Raw genomic sequence first — 22,837 nt, forward strand, 5'->3', positions numbered from 1 at the left:
GAAACCTTCCCTTCTCATCAGCTGCTTGGTGGACTATGTGGTTCATTTCCTGTTCTTTTTTGTTTCTTATTTCCCTTGACAGTACATAACTTCAGCCACATGGGAAACCAGTGCCTTGCCCACTGCAGTCTCTCTACAGCCCCAAACGAAAGGGGATTAGAATTAAAAAGCTGGTGATTTACTAAAGATCACATGCCTTCTAATCTAGGATTCTTTTCATGCCTCTTCACCGTCTTGTCTGTCCAACCTTTCTCAGAAGCCAATGTCGAGGGCTCTGCCCTCACTGCTCTCTGCCACCCTGTTCTTTGAGCAGTCTTAACTCTGGGCTCCAGCTCCACCTGTCCCTAGAAAGCATTTGACCTACTTTTTCTGTTTTCTCACCTCCCTTACCTTCCACCCACTCTGTTTTAAACACTCAATAGATCTCCAGATTTATCCTTGCCTCTGGTGCTTGTGATGTCTCCAAAGAGAAAGAAGCTTCCAAGACCCAAGGGATAAAAAGAAAAGAGAAGAGTTCTCTCCCAGGGACTTTGTGAGCCAAAACCAGCACCTAAGTGTTTTGTGAAAACATTGTGTCAGTGTCACTCTTTAAGAAAGACCCAGAGTGAGATACAGCAGCAGTGAGTCCTGGAGGGCACCACAGCGCCAGAGATTTCTCCAGGCCCCATACCCAGCTGACTTCAACCGGGCACCCCAGATGGAGCAGGAACAGTCTCCCCATCTACTCCAGATGGAATCCCAGCAACCGTGAGCTTACACAAGCAAGGTCCAGTTATGTGGGTTCCAGAAATAAGTCTCCAAGCCGCATGGCGGCAGCAGAGCCGGGCCGCAGTGTCCCAGCTCCCCATCTGCTCCTGATGCTGGATGCCACATCTACAACCTGCCTCTGGGCGCCATCTTGGCTCACCAACAGCCAGGTCCAGAAACTCCCAGTTGAATCCCAAAATGGATTAGCTCCCTACAGAGATGTCTCTGGGACTCAACCCTTTACAATCTTAGAATTTCAGAAGTACACGGCCACTTACTCGGAGGCGTGACCTCTCATGATATGCAAAATGAGCAATGGAAAAATAAATGAACTAGCATCTGCCCCTGGAAGGCAGGCTTGAATGGTGCTGAAAAAATTCAAGCAAAATAAAATGCCCAAAAGAAGACAGAGAGTATCTGAGAAATTGTCTGCCATAGAGGCAGGGTGAGGACTGGTATGGTGGGGGCAAATAATGGGGACATTGGTGGTGGAAAGTTTGCACTGGTGGAGGGATGGGTGATTGATCATTGTATGGCTGAATCTCAAACATGAAAACTTTGTAACTTAAAATTTAGCAGGTAAGAAATTATTGGTATTTCAGTGCTCTACTATCTCCTGGGAAGGAACTGAAGTTCTCTAAAGTATACTAACAGATTTATAAGTATTTGAAGAATGACTGAACAGATAGATGCATTGCTGAACATTGATAATCACACAAATTGATAAATGGAGGATGCATGATTCTTATTTAAAAAAAAGAAAGACCCAGGGTAGAAAACAAACCCTCTGGTTTTCAAACATCAAGGCTTGACATCCATGTTCAGAGAAGAACCTGCCTTGCCTCTACCAAGTAATTCACTGCCAATGCAAAAGGCAGACTCTCCTTTAGAAACACTGAGTCATTATGCCATTCATTCATCATCCAATCATTGATTCATGCAATTGTTCGCTCTGTTTTGCTTTCATTCATTCATTCAACTTGGCCATCATGGGGATCTGTATGAAAGATCTGGAAAAAAAAAAGAATTAATTGTAATTGCTACTACAAGGAGCCCAATTTTAGGTGGGCTCCTTTTTTATGTTGTAAAATACACAGGAGTCTATGGTGGCACCCAGGAAAAACATCAAGACTTTGGGGGAGTTAAGAGAGGATTTTCAAGTAAAGAACATGAAAGCTTGTAACTATCTCACGGTGATTCAATAAAATTTTAAGAATTAAAATAAAAAGAAGAAGTGGTCAAGTTGAATCCTCCAGGAAAAAGAATGAAATAGGTGGTAAGAGCAGGACAAGAATCAACTTTGGAAACCAAAGGCAAGGATCATGGTACATTTGGAAAGTAACAAAAGGTTCCATCACTAGGATAAAATGTGTAAGAGGACAGGAAGAAGGGAAGAAGCAGTGATGGAAAGAGAGAAATTACCATTCAGTCATGAAAGGCTTTGTGAGGCCAATATTGGATTTTATACTGTAACCTGGATAATTTGACCCAGTTTACCTTTAAAAAAAAGTCTCTGACTATGGAGAAGGGTTGGAGAAGGAGAGCGAAAAAGGTTGGGGATGTAAAGTAGTTACCTAGCAGCTTCCTGGTGGTAAACCCGAACTGGATAGTGCCTTGGGACTAGAGTGGTGAGGCCAAATATGGAAAATCCAGGGGATAAAAGAGAGAAATTAGGAACAGGAGGTGCCATTATTTTCAGATGTGGGCCTCCAGAGCATTGTAGAGATCCTTGTGAAGGTAAGGCAGATGGGTCCCCAACACGCCCAAGAGGATGGCATTTCCAGCTCTTCCACCTCCACTGTTTCTTCCTCAGCTAAACCAGGAACAAAATTCCAGACAGAGGTGGCCCACTTCCCAATGAATGCCTCAGTGACTCAGCTGAGAAAATGATATAACAGCATGTATTATATTGGAGTGTCATCTCTGCAAAGAATCCTTCCTGGCTCATCAGCTGTTTGGTGGACTATCTAATCTATTTCTTGTCATTCAATTTTGTTTCTTATTTCCCTTGACTTTACCTAAGCACCAGGATGACAAGAAAGTACTTTTTCCACTAATGTTTACCTGGCACTCAGAGGAGCGTTTGAAACATGAGGATAATCACAAATATTCATTGAATGAATGAATGAATGAATGAATGAATGAGGATGCCTGTGGATAGCAAAGAAGGACAATCCTCTGCTAGTAATACAGGAAGATCATGACCATGAGCAATTTAATAAATGATAAACATTCAAGTGAACAGTGGAAGAATCACTCCGAACCACAACTATGCAATGCCTCTGAGTATATCCACTGGCCTGTTTGTAAGTTTTTCTCATTTACACAATCCTGCTCTGCTTATAATTTTTTCCTGGGGGCTAGAGGCCAGTTCTTAGAACACTGATCCCAACCTGACCCCAACCAGAACAAAAATTAAAATATTAGCGACTTTGGGGCCGGAGCGATAGCACAGCAGGTAGGGCGTTTGCCTTGCACGCGGCCGACCCAGGTTCGATCCCCGGCATCCCATATGGTCCCCCAAGCACTGCCAGGAGTAATTCCTGAGTGCAGAGCCAGGAGTAACCCCTGAGCATTGCTGGGTGTGACCCAAAAAGCAAAAAAAAAAAAATATTAGCGACTTAAGCCAGGCAGAGTTAAATCTTGAGTTGCCTGCAAAAGCAATCCTTTAATAAGAAAAATAAATACAAATTCAATAATACTTGTGGGTTTTTTTAACAAAACAAACTAGAGATAAAGAATACACAATGAGCTTCTACTATGTATTTGCTAGACAAGCTGAACTGAAAAGAAAAAACTGACAATATCAAATGTTTTCAAAGACAAGGATCCACTGAAACTCCCAGATATAGATGGTAAAAATTTAAAATCCAGTGCTTTGCTAAACAGATTGGTAGTTTCTTATAAAGTTAAACATTCACTTATAATTTCTCCCAAAAACACAACTGCAGGGTCTCACTGTATCACTGTCATCCCATTGCTCATCGATTTGCTCGAGCAGACACCAGTAATGTCTCCATTGTGAGACTTGTTGTTACTGTTTTTGGCATATCGAATACACCATGGGTAGCTTGCCAAGCTCTGCCGTGTGGGCGAGATACTCTTGGTAGCTTGCTGGGTCCAAAATAAATTGAAACATGTTAAGATGCTAGAGAGGTAGGATAGGAGTTGGGTATATCCCTTGCATATGGCTGATTCTGGTTCAATCCATGGCACCATGTGGTTGGTTCTCTATGCATTTCTGGATGCAGCCCAGGTAATGTCTGGATTCTCAGGCTGCACAGCAGTGCATCCTTGGGTCATAGCATTAAACCACCAGTCCGGTTGACAGATCCACCCAGGTTACCAAAAATACGTCCACACAAAAGGACTTATATGAATGTTCATACAAATTTTACTCCTAATAGCAAAAAAAACTGGAATCAGCCCAAAAATCTTGAGTAGATTTGGGGAGGCAAGACTAGGGTCACACCCAGTGATGCTCAGTTGGCTATTCCATATGTGTTTAATCCCTGGCACTAAAGTCATATCTTGGATGCGCTGGGAATTGCTGAAATATATAAAACTGTTGAATTTCATCAAACTCTTCACTAAAATGGAAATATTTTTATTATAGGTAAGTCATACCTGCAAAATGATGACTTTTTTAAAAAAGTCTTTTAAAAGCAAAGGATGTAAAATAAACATAATCTTTTTTCATTTATAAATATGCTTAGGAGAGAACTCAGGATAGATAATAGGTCAGTAATAAACTGAGTTGTGAGCATTCAGAGAGCTATATTTTCTTCTCTATATTTTCTCTTTTTTCATAGTTAGGAATCACTGTTATGTTTGATTATAAATCAAAAATATAGTTTTTTTATTGAAGAAACTGCTTTGTGGATTAAAAATAAATATAATTCTTCCAGAGCTAGCTCTGAATTCGTTTTACTGCACATGAAGCTTAAATAACTTATAGGAAGAAGTCAAATCAATTCTCCTAAATTTTTGCCTTCCAGTGGTTCCCAGGTGCCTGGGACTCAAGCAGAAGAGAAAAGGCGGGATCCAGGACCAAGAAAAAGAACCCAGAAAGGAGATCTTGATCAGGACGAGGCGGCAAGAAGGAGCCCCACTTCCCAGAATGTTCTTAGAGCCTGTGGGCTCACTGAGGTCCCCACTCAGGAATCCCTTCCCTTCACAACCACACTTGCTTTCCCAAAGTCACCCCACTGACTTAGCCAGAAAGTTCTGAGCAGGCCTGAAGTTCTTCTGCAGAACCTTCTAGATGAACTGCAGTGGCAGCAAGCATGCCTCTCACTCAAAACTGGCCAGCATCAGCATGCCCCCTCCGAGAAAAAAAATAAATAAATGAAAAACAGGTTTCTGGGCTCCCACCCTGGTTATTCAATCTAAAGATACAGCGTCTGGGTCTGCCTTAAAACAAAACAAACAACAAACCCAAAAAGCCTCCAGGGCTGGAAGGATAGCACAGCGAGTAGGGCATTTGCCTTGCACACTGCTGACCCGGGTTCTATCCCCAGCATCTCATATGGTCCCCCCCAAGCACCTCCAGGAGTGATTTCTGAGTGCATGAGCCAGGAGTAACCCCTGAGCATCACTGGGTGTGACCCAAAAGGCTAAAAAAAATAAATAAAAATAAAAATAAAGCCTCCACTCATGAGTCTTGAACAGCCAGGTAGAGCTTTAGTCTACACCTGGGTTCTAGCTGAAAAGCCCACATCTCCTGCCCCTGTGGATCTGCATCTGGGCTCTGCGGGCAACTTCCTACGCAACTATCCCCGTCGGTTATTCCGATGCTGGCGAGCCACAAAGAGCATTTCAAGGAGCACCAAAAAAAAAAAAAAAAAAAGCAAAAACCCAAATAAAACCTTCCAGTGGGTGCCCCAATGCCCGAGAGGGAGAGAAAGAAGAGGCAGGATAACTAGTTTGGTTATGCCAGCATGCTCGAATTTATTAAGAAGTTAACCAAGAGGAATGTTTGCATCTCAAAAGCAGCAGAAAGCTGGGAGAGGGGTCAGTCCCAAAGCGCCCTCGAATAAGCCGACGCCTCCCGGTGACAAGAAGCCTACGTCCAGGCGAGGAAAGTCAGCGGGGCGCAGCCTGCGAGCGTCGTCGGGGCTCCCCGCGGGGGGCGGGAGTCTGAACGTGTCTCTCGCTGCCTCTTGGCTCTTGCTCCGCGCGCCCGGCGACGCTGGGGCTCGGTGCGGGGACCGAGCCCTCCTCTGCAGGGGTGGGGGCCGCGGACGGACGACAGGACACTTGTCTGGCGCGCAGAGAAGGTCCTGGAGACAGGGGGGGAGTCTCCGCCGAGAGCCGCTGCAGCTGGGCCCGGGGTCGGCCTCCACGGCGGGGCGAGGGCTCCTCATCACTTGGTGTCGCACACAGGCGTGGGCTGGCAGCACACCGGCCCGCAGCAGCCCCCCGACGAGCCGCAGCAACCGCAGCCACCGCAGCAGCCGCCGCCGCAGCCGCCGCAGCCGCCACCGCAGCCGCCGCCGCCGCAGCCGCCGCCGCCGCAGCACGAGGAGCCGCAGCAGCCGCCGCCGCCGCAGCCCCCGCAGCCGCCGCCGCCGCAGCCACCGCAGCCGCCGCCGCCGCCGCAGCCGCAGCAACCGCAGCAGCCCCCGCAGCAGCCGCCGCCGCAGGCGGGCTGGCAGCAGCACTCCTCGCAGCACTCCTGCTGCGGGCAGCAGGTGAAGCAGTCCCCTGGGCAGCACCCCATGGTGGTCAGGTCGCAGGTCAGGAACGCGGCCGGAGGTCCCCCACGTCTGACAGCGGCCAACTGAGCGACGGCTTTTATAGCCCCTCCCGGGAGGGTGTGGGCACGAGGACAGGATGCTTCCTTTGTTATTATTTATGCCAGTTTCCATACGAACGTCTCATTAGCCTCCTGTTTATTTTCCAACCCTGAGTACCTCAACTCATAAAAGAGCCCCACTCGGCCCAACTGCTATTTGTCCAGAGGGTAAAAATACAGCTTCCCCAAGACCTGTCATCAAGCCCAAACATCAGCCTGCCGTCCATCATTAGCCCCGTGGGGGACAGGCGGGCCAGGGAGCCTCGCGTGCTGCTGGGGAATGACGGCTGCTTCCACATCTCCTCCACTGCCCCCCACCACGAGGGAGGGCAGGAAAGGCGGCTTGGTCGCTGGAACCCCCCCCCCACACACACACACTGGTCATGAATGGGAGCCCTGGCAAACCCAGACGGTTAAGGCTAGATGCCCTGTACGTTCTGCTGCAGCCGGAGGCTGCTCTGGGAAGTGAGATCATGTGCTTCCTCCCGGAGGCTTTGCGCATCCTCCTCCTGGTCCACGTGAGCCAGGCAAATATTTGTGTCTGTGAGTGGTATTCGGAGGGTGCCGCACTTTTGTTGGGCTTGGTCAGTGAGCATCAGTTGTGAGTAATCACTGCCCTATGAATGAGACTCGTCATAAAACTGCCAGAGGCTGGAAGCCACGTTCCCTCTTTGGACTGCACCCAGGGGTTTAAGGCTGGAGAGCAGTGGCCAGCACCCCAGCGGCAGGCCTGTCATTGATAGAAGGTTGAGATGGAAAGGAGGAAAGGAAGGGAGGGAGGGAGGGAGGAAAGGAGGAAGGGGAGGCAGGAGGGAGGAAAGGAGACAGGGAGGGAGGGAAGGAACCTAAATACTGCATTGAAATGGGACCATTGTGCACTGTTTCAAAGAGTTCCCGCCTAATAGACCACCTGGCAGAATGAGCGACTAGCATTCAACAAGATAGGTGAGGAATAAAATGCTTTTGGAAAGAGTTTAGAATTCCAAGAAGATTTGTGTCCATGTGTAAATTCTCAGTCAGAATTCGTCTTCACTTAGGGCCTTGGTACCCTGCCATGCTCCTAGAATATTAACACCCCTCCCCCAGCCTGCAAGCTCAGCCCCCTGGAGGCGGTGGGAGTAGCCCTTGAGGGTGAAAGGTGGGTGTGGGTGTAGTGTGGGACTCTGGGTTAGAGGCATAGCCTCTCCTTTTCAAGTTCCTTTTTTCCTTTGAGTGGACCTGGAGGGAAAGTCTTTAAGGACAAGAAGGGGTCCAAACAGGCAGAATAGGAATTTGGAGGCTGTCTTCATTGAGGCTGACTCCAGTTTGATTCCTGGCACCGGTGCATCGTCCCTCAGGGATGATCCTTGAGTACAGAGCCAGGCGCAAGTACTGAGCACTGTCAGGTGTAACGCCTCCTGCACCTCCTAAAGAGAGAGAGAGAGAGAGAGAGAGAGGGGAGTGGGGGCAGAGGACTGGTTATCAGCATTTGACAAGATGCTCAGTACTTCACAGAATGTGGAATGTTAGAACTAAAAACTATTATCACTTAAGGTCACTATCACCTGAACTTCACTCCAAGAATTTTTTTACAGGAAATGACAGCAGTGTCTGGAGAGGATATGGTGATGCTGGATGAGACCCCTAACCCAGATGTTCTGGCTCACGGTTGAATGTTGCTTCTACCACCTCGTGTGCAGACGGCCGCTTCCGGGTAGGTATGATGCAGTAGCAACCAGAGCAGACATGTTCTTTTCCAGATTGTCACCAGTTAACAAAGAGATTAGACGCCCCCCCACCCCAGTGAGTGTATCTTTAATGGAAAAAAATCATAAACAGTTTTCTAACTTCTTAATGCACAATGACTTTTTAAAAAAGATACATAGAAGATGTGTATTTTATATATAAAAATATATATCTTTTGGAATCGCTGTGGATTTCAAAGTTATTATATATGTATATATATATTTACATATATGAAGTAAGTCAAAATGCAAGTAAAAAACCTACGCTAAATGTATCATATCCAGCCTCAAAATGGACAGCGCATGTGTATCAACCTTCAGCTGGGTTAACACAAGCCTGTTTTAGAATTAAGTGCTGACTGTCTCATGCAGCTGATTGAATTCTGAACTGAGAGGCAAGTGGGCACTTCATTCTTTTTTTTTCTTAATAAATCACCGTCAGGTACAGTTACAGACTTACAAACTTTCGTGCTTACATTTAAGTCATACAGTGATTGAGTACCCATCCCTCCACCAGTGCCCATTCTCCATCACCAACGTTCCCAGTATCCGTCCCACCCTACCCCCACCCCACCCCCCATCCCCCCACCTCTGTGGCAGGCGCATTCCCTTTTTTTTACTCTCTCTCTCCCTTTGGGTGTTGTGGTTTGCAATACAGGCTTAAGTGGCCATCATGTTCGGTCTATAGTCCACCTTCAGCTAGAGCTTCATTCTTGATCTCTCGGCTGGCAGGATGCTCTAGCTCATTGTCACTGTCCAGCATCACCTAGAAGTTGGGACCACATAGTTCCCACACTAATCAGGGAAAGTCCAAACTTTAAAATCCAAAATATGGTCTCTACTGAAGTCATAGGGGAAGATCACAAAACAATTAGTCCAATCATTATTTAAATTAGGGGCTGCTTCTAGTAGGTGTGAGAGTTCCCATGAGAGTTACAAAAGGGTGGGTCACCCATATCTCCCTCCTCTTTCTCTGTTCCATCCATTATCTTTCTCTCCTCAGTCCCACTCTCCCATTTGTTCCCAGTTCTCCAGAACCATTTGATATCTGAATTTCCTCATGTATAAGATGGAAACTATAATAATAAAAGTTCCAATCTCAGAAGTCTATTGTGAAAATTATTAGTTAGTATATATAGGAAGTGGATAGAGAAGGCACTTAGAACAGTGAGCAGCCAATGTTGTTTGATAAACACTGGCTATTCTGTTGCCTATCTACAAGGAGATAGGTTCAAAAATGGATGCATACATGTAGGTATTATTTTGTCCATAACACAAATGGCAGCAAATACGCATGCTGTTCCTAACTCGGGGTGGGTGCTATTTTTTTACCCTCTTAAGGAGGTATTTAGGGCTAACCCCCATCAATACATAAAAAAGGTTCTTTGTGGTATTCTATTATACAGTCATTTATTGGTAAACACCCTTTAATTACACTCTACAGATATTGTGGGTTTTGTAAATAGAAGATTTGTTGCAAGCTTACATTGAAGAAGTCTATGGATGCCATTTTTCCAACAGTGTTTCAGTAATTCTGACAATATTTTAGACATTTTTACCATCACTAAATCTGTTATAGTGATCTTTGATGAGTAATATTTTACGTTACTGTTATAATTGCCATGAAGAGCACATATTGAACCAATAAAAGACGGTGAACAAAGCCATAACTATGTGTGTGTTATGATGGTTTCACCTGCCAACCGTTCCCATTTCTCTCCCTCTCTTCAGGACTCCCAGCTTCTCTTCAGGAGACACAGCAATATTGAAATCATGACCAACTCCTAACTCTGCAATAGCCTCTAAGTGTGCAAGTGAAGTGAAGAGTCATATATTGCTCCCTTAAATCAAAAGCTGGATCTTATTAAAATATGAGCAAGAACTGTCAAAACCTGAGCACTGGTAGAACTTTACAAAGAAAAGAAACAACCAAACTTCATCAACAAAAAATGGGAGGGGAGATGAACAGAAAGAAGAAATACAAATGGCCAAAGGGCATATAAAAATGTTTTAAATCACTAATCATCAGAGAAACGCAAATCAAAACAACAATGAGAATCATTTCATACCACAGAGACTGGCAATCATCAAAAGAACAGCCAGTGTTGGTGTGGATGCATGGTGGGGATGGAATGAGGAGAGAACTCTCATTCATTGCTGGTGGGAGTGTCAGCTAGTTCAGCCTTTTTGGAAGACAATATGGCCATTCCTCAAAAAACTAAAAATTGAGTTTCCATACAACCCAGCAATTCTATTCCTGGGAATATACTCCAAGCAGCCAAAAACGGCAATGTAGAAAAGATATCTGCACTCCTATGTTCATTGAAGCACTATTCACAATAACCAAGACCTGGAAACAACCCAAGTGCACAAGAACAGATGACTGGATAATTAAGCTATGTTATATCTACACAATGATGGGTCTCATTCCCCTTACCCTGAAAGAGCCTCCAATGCAACACCGCTGGGAAGAACAAGTAAAGAGAAGCTGCTAAAATCTCAGGGCTAGGATGAATGGAGAGATTACTGGTGCCTGCTCGAGCAAATCAATGATCAACGGGATGACAGTGATCACGGTGATACAGTGATACATCTACACAAGGAATACCACTCAGTTATAAGAAAAAATGAAGTCATCATGCAGAGTGAAATGAGTCAGAGGAATAGGGACAGATACAAAATGAACTCAGTCATACACAAGATATAAAGAAACACAGTAGGTAAATAGCTAAAGCCCAAAGGCAATGGAAACAAAGAGCAGGAGAACTGGTCCTTAGAAGGAAGCTCACCACAGGTGGAGGGAGGGGAGTGAGAGAAGTGGGATAGATCAGGGGAGGGACCACCACAACAACAATAGAGGGAAGTTGCACTATGGACCAGGACTAGGTACTGAAAAAAGCTCAAATGACTCACATGACACCCTGTCAATGACAGTATTATAAACCACAGTGCCTGAAAAGGGGTGGGGAAGGAGAGGAAAAAAGAGGGGTTGAAAAAAAAAGCCCAGGTTTCGTTGAGCCTGGAGTCCAAGTTCGCAAAGTTCTGCTTTACCTGGTTCTGAGGGGCTTCACCCATGCGTGAGGCTTAGCCCGAGTGTCCGGAAAGCGGCCTGGAGTGTGGCAGTGGCTGGGTAGTGGAGGTAGTGGAGATCTGCTGGTGAGGTATTTATCTGGCTCTGGTAGGGTGGGTCATCTGTGTTTGAAAGACTAAAATGACTGTCTGTACTTTCAAAGCACATACGCTGGCATCAGAAACATCCATCGAGGACATGATGGTACAAGAGCAAAAGAACAAAGTATGACATCATTGGTCTGACGGAAATGAGAAAGCATCGATCACATCACACTGTTTTCGACACTGGAGAAGAACTGTTCCTCGGAACATGAGACAACAGAGGCATCGGTGGTGTCGGTGTCCTTGTCAACACGAACTTGGCCATGAGCATTGATTTATTCAAATGCCTAACAACCCGAATCAGACGATTACACTTGAATAGATGTAGCTCACTGCCGGCAGTTTCCATCTTCGTCATCTACGCACTAACAACCAACTACAATGAAGAAGAAATTGAGAATTCTACATGGAATTGGAGAAGCTCTAAAAAGAAGACCACACCTTCTACAAGATCATTGTTGGTGATTTTAATGCCAAGATAGGACCGAGAAGATCGCCCCAAGAACTCAACATTGGGTCCCAGTCCCATGGCCTAGAATGCAACGAACAGGATGAGAGACTGAGTTCATCATGTCAACCAAGACTATCCATGGTAACTCACAGTTCCAGAAGGCCGAATCTAAGCTGTCTCCCAGTGAACAGTTCCACAATAAAATTGACTACATCATATTCAATTGAAGGTTTTGCCTGACCCTGTTGTCCAAAATTCCAAACAAGATTGGACCACTGTCTCCTTTGTGCAAAATTCTACTTCACAGAGTAAGGAGAAAGGTCTGCAAAGTTTAAGTTTAAGAAGAGAACTCCCAGACTGACCACCTACTGGGAGATCTTTGGCACTATTGCGGCAACGTGTGAAGATGCTGTTATTGACAACATCGACAAGGAATACAGTCAACTGGTTCAGCACCTCCATGACGGCGCGAAGAATGCCGAGAGTGGGAAAGCCACAAATAGACACCAGTCTTCAGAAACTCTTGATCTCATTCAACAACCACAATCTAATGTCCGAGCTCAAAAAGCTGTGCAGAGAAGTGATAAAGGAAGACCTCAAAGAGCAGCAGTGTTGGCTGATGCAGCAGAAGCAGGGAAAGTATTCTCAACACTCACCTGTCCTTCACCAACTACAAGACTAAGATGACTGCCCTCCGATGTCCTGATGGATCTATCACATCTTCCAGAAGGGCAATAGAGAGGATTATTCACTACATCTACTCATATCTCTTCAACAGTCATGTCCATCTGCCCACATACCAAATTCCACAGGATGGATATGTCGTTCCCAATGTCCTCCCTTCCGAAATCCGACATGCCATTTCGTCAGTAAAGATGGATACAGCACCTGATCCAGACAAGGTCAGACCTGAACATCTGAAGAATCTGCCGTCAGTACTCATCAATACAGTGGCTCAGCTCTTCACATGCTACCTGTCCCAATGGAAAACTACCATGACCGTTCTGTTGTACAAGAAGGGAGACATCTACAACATCGGCAACTATCGCCCAATCTACCTGTCCTTTGTCTACAAGTTGTTCACTCGAGTCATCCTGAGTAGAATAGGCAGAACACTAGACGAAGGACAACCATGCCAGCAATTCGGGTTCCAAAAAAGATTCAGCACAATCAACTATATCCACATAGTGACCAAGCTCATTGAAGTTTCATGAGAGTTCAAGATGCCGTTGTCTAACATTCATCAATTTAAAAAAGGCCTTCGATTCTGTTGAGACTGAAGCGATCATTGAAGCCCTAGCTAAACAGGGTATTCAAACTCAGTACATCAAGATCCCCCATGAGTTGTATTGAGGATTCACCACCAGGATCTCACCATTCTACAAGAAGTTATTATTGATGTAAAGAGAGGGGTGCAGCAGGGTGATACTATTTCACCAAAACTCTTCAGTGCCACCCTCAAGAACATCATGCAATGACTGGAATGGGAAGGAATGGGAGTGAAGATAGACGGTTGGCAACTACACCACCTCTACTTCGCTGATGACATCGTTCTCATAACGCCAAACATTAGCCAAGTGGGACAGATGCTGGCCAACTTCCACCACGAGTGTGCAAAGGTTGGATTGCAGCTGAATCTCAACAAGACGATGCTCATGAAAAACTAACTAGTCCCTCGGCCGCTGGAAGTCACGCCCTCGACCCACCCTCGGCGCCATCTTGTCACATTCAACAGAGAAGCGGCCCGGAAAATGCTCCGGATCCGAATTGGGGCCAACAACACCGGGAGCTGGAAGGAGGAGGTGCAGCCTGCACACCTTCTCCAGATGGAGCCCTGGCGACACTGAGCAGCAACTGACATGGCTCCGGGATTCAGGACTGGGACACGTTAGCGGCCGTGCGACCTTTTCTAAAACCTGAAAACATACAATCTCTTAATGGAAAACTAATGATCAAATGCTTCCTTAGTAGGGTTATCTTGTTTGGGGGTATAACTCCCACAACAATTGTGAGTTTTGTGTTGAAATATGGAACGTAATCAAGGTGAAGAGAAAATGAAGTGAAATTCATCAGTTATACAGTTGGGGTGGGGGGCTGGGGTATACCGGGGATTTTGGTGGTGGAATATGGGCACTGGTGAAGGGATGGTGTTTGAATACGGTATAATTGAGACATATACCTGAGAACTTTGTAACTTTCCACATGGTGATAAAATTTAAAAAAAAATTAAAATAAATAAATAAATAATTGGGAAAAAAAAAAAAACGAACTAGTCCCTGAAGCTGCATTTGCTTTCAATGGGACGAACTTCTCTGAATGCAGCAGCTATGTATACCTGGGTCGAGAACTCAACATGAGGAATGACTTGGCGCCAGAACTGTGCAGGAGGAAGAGAACAGTGTGGAATGCCTTCAAGAGCGTCGAAGAAGTGGTTAAGAAGATGAAGGACCTCCACCTCCAGGCACATCTTTTTAACTCCACCATTCTTCCTGCACTAACATATGCTCAGAGACCTGGGCCTTACGCAAACAGGATGGGAACCCCATCCCTTCTTCGGGGATCCCCAAAGAGGAATCGAAAGAGCTATGCTAGGAGTATCATGTTTCACTCAAGTGAGAGTAGGAATCCAGAGTTCTGACCTCCATTGATGGTCAAGAATCAGGGACACTGTCTCGTTTACCGATGCGTCAAAAATCAGATGGGCCGGTCATGTTCAGAGAAAGCTGCTGGACTAGAGCTGTTACTGATTAGATTCCACGGGACGTCAAAAGACCACGTGGCTGCCCACCAATGAGATGGTCAGACTTCTTTGTCAAAACCCTGAATGAATGGTTTGAGGCTCTTCCTGTTCCTGGAGCGAGTAGATATCACTGGGCTACACTAGCACGCGACAGGGATGAATGGAGACGTTACTAGAGCCCACTCAAGCAAATTGAAGATCAATGGGATATCAAGTGATACAAGTGATTAAAAAAAGCCCATGCCATAGAGATAGGCCAGGGGGTAGGAGGAAAACTGGGAATATTGGTGGCAGAAAGTGGACACCAGTGAAGGACTTGGTGTTGGAACATTGTATGCCAGAAACTCAATCATGAATAATATTGTAACTGTGTAATTCACAGTTATTCAATTAAAATATTTTTTTGAAAAATAGAGCTAGGCTTCTTGGGCCAGTTAGCCGAGATGTGAAGACTAAAGATCTGGAAGGGAAAGAAAAGTGCTACTCCAGAGAACAAACAAATGATAAGAAAGCAAAGCTTACTCTCTGTTGCTCATGTGGAGAGTGTATCAGTGGTCTAAAGAGAAGATAAAATGAGTTACAACAGTCCCTAAACCAAAGCCTAATGCAGAACAGGACCCTAATTCTCTTCAACTCTATTGAAGAATTTAATAGAGAAGGTGGAGAGAAACAGGGAAATTCAGAAGAAAGATTTGAAGCTAAGTAGTTGGTTCATGGGCTGGAGCAATAGCACAGCGGGTAGGGCGTTTGCCTTGCATGAAGCCAGCCTGGGTTCAATTCTTCCATCCCTCTCGGAGAGCCTGGCAAGCTACAAAGAGTATCCCGCCCACACGGCAGAGCCTGGCAAGCTACCCATGGCGTATTCGATATGCCAAAAACAGCAACAACAAATCTCACAATGGAGACATTAATGGTGCCTACTTGAGCAAATCGATGAGCAACGGGATGACAGTTACAGTGACATTTGGTTCATAAAGCTACACCTGGCAGTACTCAGGGCTCACTTCCAACTCTTCTCAGTTTTCCCTTCTGTGGCTGCACAGAGGAGCATACGTGGTGTGGGGAATCAAACTTTAATTGACTGCTTATAAGACAAACACCTTACTGCTGGACTGTCTCTCTGGTCCCAGATAAATGGGCTTTAAAACAAAATCTCATGAATAAACAACAGCTCAGGGATTATCATAACCTAGAAACCAACTTTGCAAAATGGATTGAAAGGGCTTCTTAAGGACAAGGCAAATTTTGCATGCACTCCTATCTTCTACAGAAAGATGCAAAAAATAACCCACAACAAATCCATGTCAGTAATTTCACTAAAGGTCAAAGTTTTAAATACACCAGTGAGGATGGTGGTTGGCACTAGCCCCGCCTGCCGCCAAGATGTGATCCCGGGGGCTGCACGTGTGTGCAGCTTCTCTGCAGCTGCACGAGCGTAACCCCAGACGCCAGCTAAAGCTTTCAGCATGGGAAGCTCCTCGAAGAATGTCTCCAGACTGAGAACTAAGCCGTGGCCCCATGCCCGCCCAGGAGGGGAAAGGTATTTCTCTCTCTCTCTCACCTCTTCCTTGCCGGGAGTGAAGGGTGAGGTGACCGCCATATTATGAGGACCACAGATTGGGTTTACAAGCTTGCAATGATCCAATATCTGGAAGAAATCTCCCTGGACTTAGTTGCTAAAATACAGAAATCCAAAACCTCTTATCTCTTCACAACAGGTCTGACTCTAGTGTTGTGTCTATTGTGACAATACAATAATAGTGAGGTTTGTGTTGAAATATTGAATGTAACCAAAGTAAATAGAAAGTAAAGTGAAATTTATCAGTTACAAGGCGGGGCGGGGTACGGAGGGTGGGGGTGGGGGTGGGATGGGAGGTGTACTGTGTTTTTTTTTTTGTGGTGGGATATGGGCACTGGTGAAGGGTTGGTTGTTTCAGCATTGTATAACTGAGACTTAAGCCTGAAAGCATTGTAATTTTCCACATGGTGATTCAATAAAATAAAATTCTTTTAAAATAAATAAATAAATACACCAATGAAGAGACACAGAGATGCAAGATAAATTAGAAAACTGAACCCAATTCCCTTCTACCTTCAAGAAACATCTAAACAGAGAAAACACAGTCTCAAAGCCAGTGTCGGGAAAACAATATTTCAAGAAAATTATTTCCTTCAAAATGCAGAGTGACCACATTTATATTCAACAACTAGACTTTAATCTTAAAGAAGTTATGAGAGATTGAGGTGGTTTGTTTCTTATTGATCAAGGGATATTTACATCATAAAGAATGCATGTTCCTAATCATTTATTCTCCTAATAAGGAACCATCAAAATAATTAAAACAACTGTTAAAATACCTGAAGAAAGATATTGACAGCAACACCATAGTAATTGGGGATTTCAACACTGCTTTATCAACTCTCAATAGACCAGCTAGACAAAATTTAAGTAAGAAAATACTGTCTTTGAAGAAAGACATGGAAGAGATGGCTTAACAGATACATGCAAGGCTTTTATGCCCTAAGATTTTTATACACATTCTTACCCAGTGCACATGGGACATTCTCAAAGATAGATAACATACTGGGCCACAAATATAGCACTGCACTGTAGCACTGTTGTTCCTTAGTTCATTGATTTGCTCAAGCGAACACCAGTAACACCTCCATTGTGAGACTTGTTACTGTTTTTGGTATATCAAATATGCCACGGGTAGCTTGCCAGACTCTGCTGTGAGGGAAACATGACCGGGCCACAAATATACCTCCATAAAATCAAGAGAATAGAAATCACTTCAACTATCCTTTTAGACCATGATGCAATGAAAATAGAAGTTAATCACAAAGAGAAAGGGGAGGAGGAATCCAAACACTTGTAAATTAAACAACTCACTACTGAACGACCAGTGGATCCAAGAGGAAGTTAAAAGATTCCTAGAAACAAACAAGAATGAAGATATGAGTTATCGGAACATATGGGACATAGCATAACAACATAAATGGTGTTAAGAAGAGAGTTGATAGTAATACAAGGGTTCATTAGGAAGCAAGAAAGGGCCAATATAAATAACCTAGCTGCAGAGCTCAAGCAATTAGAAAAAGAAGAACAAAAAAAAAATAAAAGCAAAGAGAGAGAAGGAAATAGAACTTAGAGCAGAAATTAATGATATGGAATTTTAAAAACCCAAAATATCATAGTAATCATGAGCTGGTTCTTAAAAATAAAATTACTAAAATTGACAAACCATTAGCAAGTCTCACAAAGAAAGAAGGAAAGAGAACCCTAGTAAACTGAATCCATAAATGATTCAGTTGTCACAACAGATACCATAGATATTAAAAGGATCATCAGGGATTGCCTCAAATTCTCTATGACACAAAACAGGAGAACCTAAAAAAAAGAGAGTAAATTTTTGTATTCCGATAACCTTTCAAGTTTGACCAAGAAGAAACAAAACATCTGAATAGGCCACTTACTATGAAGGAAAACAAAATGGTAAATCAAGAAGGAAATCAAAATTAAAGGCTCCCCAAAACAAAAGTCCTATATGGATTCTAGAGAATTCTTTCAAACCTTTAAATAAGGCCTATTACTTCCAATCCTCTTCTGACTCTCAGAAAGTTATACAAGCAGAAATTCTAATAGTTTCTATGAGACAAACATTACTCTGATATCAAAAAAGACATCATCAAATAGGAAAAACTATAGACTTATAACCCTAATGAATATAAATGCAAAGATCCTCAAAAAACTAGCAAACCAAATCCAACAACGCATTAAAAAGATCACATACCATGACCAACTGGATTTATCCCACAGATATAAGGATTTTATTATTATTATTATTATTATTATTATTTAAAGTCAGGAACAAGACCAAACACCCACTGTCACCATAGTTTTACCTAATAAGGGAAGTCCTGGCCAGAGCAGTTTGGGAAGAAAAATAAACAAATAAAAGGCATCCACATAGGAAAGGAGTAATAAAATTGTCACTCTATGTGGATGACACAATGTCCATTAAAACCCTAAAATTTCACCAAGAAAATACTTTATAAAGAATAATCAATGCATTATAATAATAATCTATAAAATCAAAGTATAAAAACAGGTTTCATTTCTGTATGTAGAAATTTTATTTATGTAGTAAAAAACTAGAGAAAATGCCATTTATAATATTATAAAAAGAAATAAAATACCTTGTAATAAAATTAACCAAAGAGTGAAAGATCTATACACTGAAAGTATAAGCATTGTTGAAATTATTAATACAAAGAAATAGATATTTGGTGTTTATGAACCTGAAGAATCAATATTGTCAAAATAGCAATCCAACCTAAAGCAAATATAACATAACTCCTATTAAGAGCTTAAAAGCATTATTCACAGAAATAGAAAAAAGTTGTGAAATTTGTATTGAATCACAAAGGAACGTGGATAGCCAAAACACTCTCTGAGAGAAAAATGTAAAAACAAATCTTATGGCCTGACTTCAAACTGTGCTACAAAAGTACACTAATCAAAATAGTATGGGATTAAAATAAAATGGGCACACACATCAATGGGATGAAATTGAGAAGTAGAACTTGTGAGTTTCAGAAGAAAAAGCACCGAGGCACTCGGGACTCAAGTGCTCTATAGCCAAGAGTTGCCTCCCCAGGCCAGATGATGGCAACGGATGACAAAGGACCAAGGGAACAGAGAAACAGGGCCCCCGGCTTGTTGGCAGTCAGTTTATTTCTCTCTCCTCCCCAGAGTAGTCCGATCTCTCCACTTACTGCACAATCGTAATCTTAGTTTTGGTCATTGTCCCAGTCATCACAGTTCCTTCATCCTAGCCTTCTCAGAGACCTCAAAATCCTCTACCCTCTTACCCCTTACAGCATAGTTATATAGAAATCGTGAAGGGTGACACATAAGTGGGATTGAACATTGTCATAACAACAGAGGTAAATTCACTCCTTCAGGGGAAGTTCTAGGGGATTAACTCAAGGACAAAATCTCATCTGAGGGTTCAGCACTCTAAATTACTCGGAGATCTGCTCAAGGGCGGGATTCCATCTAGGGTATATTGCTTTCTCCTTTCCTCAGCTAGTAATCAATCTATTTAAACAGTCATAGTAAATTTACTTCTTATAATATTTCTAGCCATTTTGTATGAACACAGTAGGAGATATATTAAACTTAAAGATTGGCTCTTCCTAGGAACATCTCATTATATGTTCCAGATCACAGTTCTCAGTCCAAATTACTCTTTCCTAACCCAGCAGGGTCCTTATTCAGTTACTTCTTTTTGGGTCATGACAGAGTTTGTTCCATGACCATGCTCTTAACTTATTATACTTATGGTGCTTTGCTTGTCCCCTTTCGATACCAGGGTATCTTACAGCTTGCCCTGGGTCCATCCAGTCCCTTCGCTGGGCTCCTCCTTTTGGGGGTGTTAGGAAGTAAGGGCAACTGAGGCTTAAGTCAGGTAAATATGATGGATGCCCAGGACTAAATATTATTTGGAGTCAATTAACTCCCATGTTACAAAAGTATAGTATCAGCTGTCTTCCTGTGTCTATACAAAAAAGGCCATTGCCAAACCATGCAAATGACATAAAGGAAAGAGAAAAGCAATATAGGATTATTAGTGCTTAATGGAATTTGGGTGTGCATTAGAGGCACTGTTGTAGGCATAGCTCAATAAACCTAAGCTTCCTGCAGGAGGAGCAAGGATAACCCAATGTTGTCCAATAAGAACTAAAACCTCACATATATGGACAAGTAATTTATTTTAAAAAGAATCCAGAGCATACACTAGAGAGAAGTGGGTTTTTTTTTTTCAATAAATAGTTCTGGGAAAATCAAATAACCACATGAAAAGGAAGAAAACTAATTTCTTATCTTATATCATGTACTAAAATTATTATTTAAAATTTTGGAATGAGACTCAAATATCAGATGTGAAAACATAAAATACCATAGAAGGAAAAAAAATAGGTGCTTTAGTGATGTCTGTATGGCTTCATCTCCAACAGAAAGACAAACAAAAGAAAACATACAAACAAATTGGACTACATCAAATTTAAAGGGTTTCTGCATAGCAAAAGAACCGTAGCTAAACCAAAGCTGCCTAATAAAAGAGAGTAGATATTTGCAAAGCATGTATCAGAAAAGAGCTTAAGAGCTAAACTATATAAATAATTGATACCATCAACACATTAAAAAAAGCAATCCTATTTTTTTAATTCGCTTGGAATATAAATTGGCATTTTATTATAGAAAACAAAAAGGTGGTCTATACCACTTATCATTGGGGAAAACAAACCAAAATCACAATGATATTCTGTCCCATCCCGCGGGACTTTGTCAACGTGGGAAGCCGGGAGAGCGTGCGTGAGTGAAAAGGAGACAGACACAAGAAGAAAGAGGCAGACACAGGCAGACACAAGAATGGGAGCAAGGCCCAATTTTATTTCTCCTAAGCTATTCTTTTATAATTGATTATATGAGGAAGTGGGCAGAATGGGAGAATAGCAAAGAATGCAAACGTTTAACAAAACTGGATGTGGGCCCCACTGGCAGTTTCCCTGGGCATTGTTCTGCAACCTTTCCCAAGAAGCGGTTGTTCCTTAGTTACAAGTCAGTTTGTACTGACATATTGGTTCCCAGGCATGGGTTTCTAGCCATTCCCAGGCATTGGTACTCGGCAAGATTCTACCTCAAATCACAATGATTAGGGGCTGGACCAATAGTAGAGCAGGTAGGGTGTTAGCCTTGTGCACCAACCCGCGTTCAATTCCCAGCATCCCATATGGTCCCCCAAGCATCCTAGGAGTGATTCCTGAGTGCAAAGCCAGGAGTAACTCTGTGCATTGTCAGGTGTGACCCAGAAAGAAAAAAAAATCCACAATGATAATTATCAAAAAGTTAATAAACAATTAAGTATAGCGAAGATGAGTAGAAAAAGGAATCGTTGTGTACTGTGATGGGAATATCAATTAATGTAGTCACTATGGTAAATAGTATGGCGACTCCTCCAAAACTTTAAAATACTGTTATCAAACCAAGGATGTGGCTCAACAGCCTTGCATGCATGAGACCTGTGTTTGATCCCAAAAAGCGGTGCCATGAAATGCAGTATTTATACTTGGAGGTTATTTGTTCAAAGAATATGAATACACTTGTCATTTGTCACTTGTCATCTCGTTGCTCATCAATTTTCTCGAGTGGGCACCAGTAACGTCTCCACTCATCCCTCTCGAGTGCTAGTGTAGCCAAATGGCATCTACTCGCTCTAGGAACACGAAGAGCCTCAAACTGTTTGTTCAGGGTCTTGATGAAAAAATCTGAACATCTCGTAGGTGGGCGACCAGATGTTCTTTTGATGCCCCATGGAGTCCAGTCGGTAACAGCTCTCATCCAGCAGCCATCTCCAAATCGCATTCCGTGTCCAGCCCATCTGATTTTTGATGCCTTGGCAAACGAAACAGTGTCCCTGATTCTCGATCGTCAATAGAGATCGGAACTTCGAATTCCTTCTCTCACTTGAGTGAAATGTGATATTCCAAGCATAGCTCTTTCAATTCCTCTTTGGGAGACCAGAATCGAGTTCTTATCCTGTTTTTGTAAGGCCAAGGTGTCTGAGGTGTATGTTAGTACAGGAAGAATGGTGGAGTCGAAAAGATATGCCTGGAGCCAGAGGTTTTTCATCCTCTTAACAACTTCTTCGACACTCTTGAAGGCGTTCCACGCTGCTCTCTTCGTCCTGCACAGTTCAGGTGCCAGGTTGTTCATCATGTTGAGTTCTCGACCTAGATACACGTAAGTGCTGCATTCAGAGATGTTCATTCAGTTGAGAGCAAATGGAACGTCAGGAACTAGTCCATTTTTCATGAACATTGTCTTCGTGAGATTCAGCTGCACTACAACCTTTCCACATTCATGGTCAAAGTCGGCCAGCATTCATGCTGCCTGGCTAATGTTTAGTGTTATTAGAACGATGTCATCAGCGAAGCAGTGGTGGTGTAGTTGCTGACCGTCTATCTTCACTCCCATTCCTTTCTATTCCAGTCATTGTATGATGTTCTCGAGGGTGGCACTGAAAAGTTTCGGTGAAATGGTATTGCCCTGCCGAGCCCCTCCTCGTAGAATGATGAGATCCTGGTGGTGAATCTGAAATACAGCTCATGGAGGATCCTGATGTACTGAGTTTGAA

At 43.3% G+C, this 22,837-nt stretch overlaps 1 protein-coding gene across 1 annotated transcript; it reads right to left on the reverse strand.

The window, feature by feature from the left end:
- Window positions 1–5,700: 5,700 nt before the first annotated feature.
- LOC129403659 (keratin-associated protein 17-1) lies at window positions 5,701–6,469 on the reverse strand. The gene has a single exon (XM_055133531.1). It carries the CDS (start codon window positions 6,467–6,469, stop codon window positions 6,113–6,115), a length of 357 nt encoding a protein of 118 aa, XP_054989506.1. The 3' UTR covers window positions 5,701–6,112.
- Window positions 6,470–22,837: the final 16,368 nt, after the last annotated feature.

Source organism: Sorex araneus, chromosome 3, assembly GCF_027595985.1.
Source record: "Sorex araneus isolate mSorAra2 chromosome 3, mSorAra2.pri, whole genome shotgun sequence".
NCBI lineage: Eukaryota > Metazoa > Chordata > Mammalia > Eulipotyphla > Soricidae > Sorex > Sorex araneus.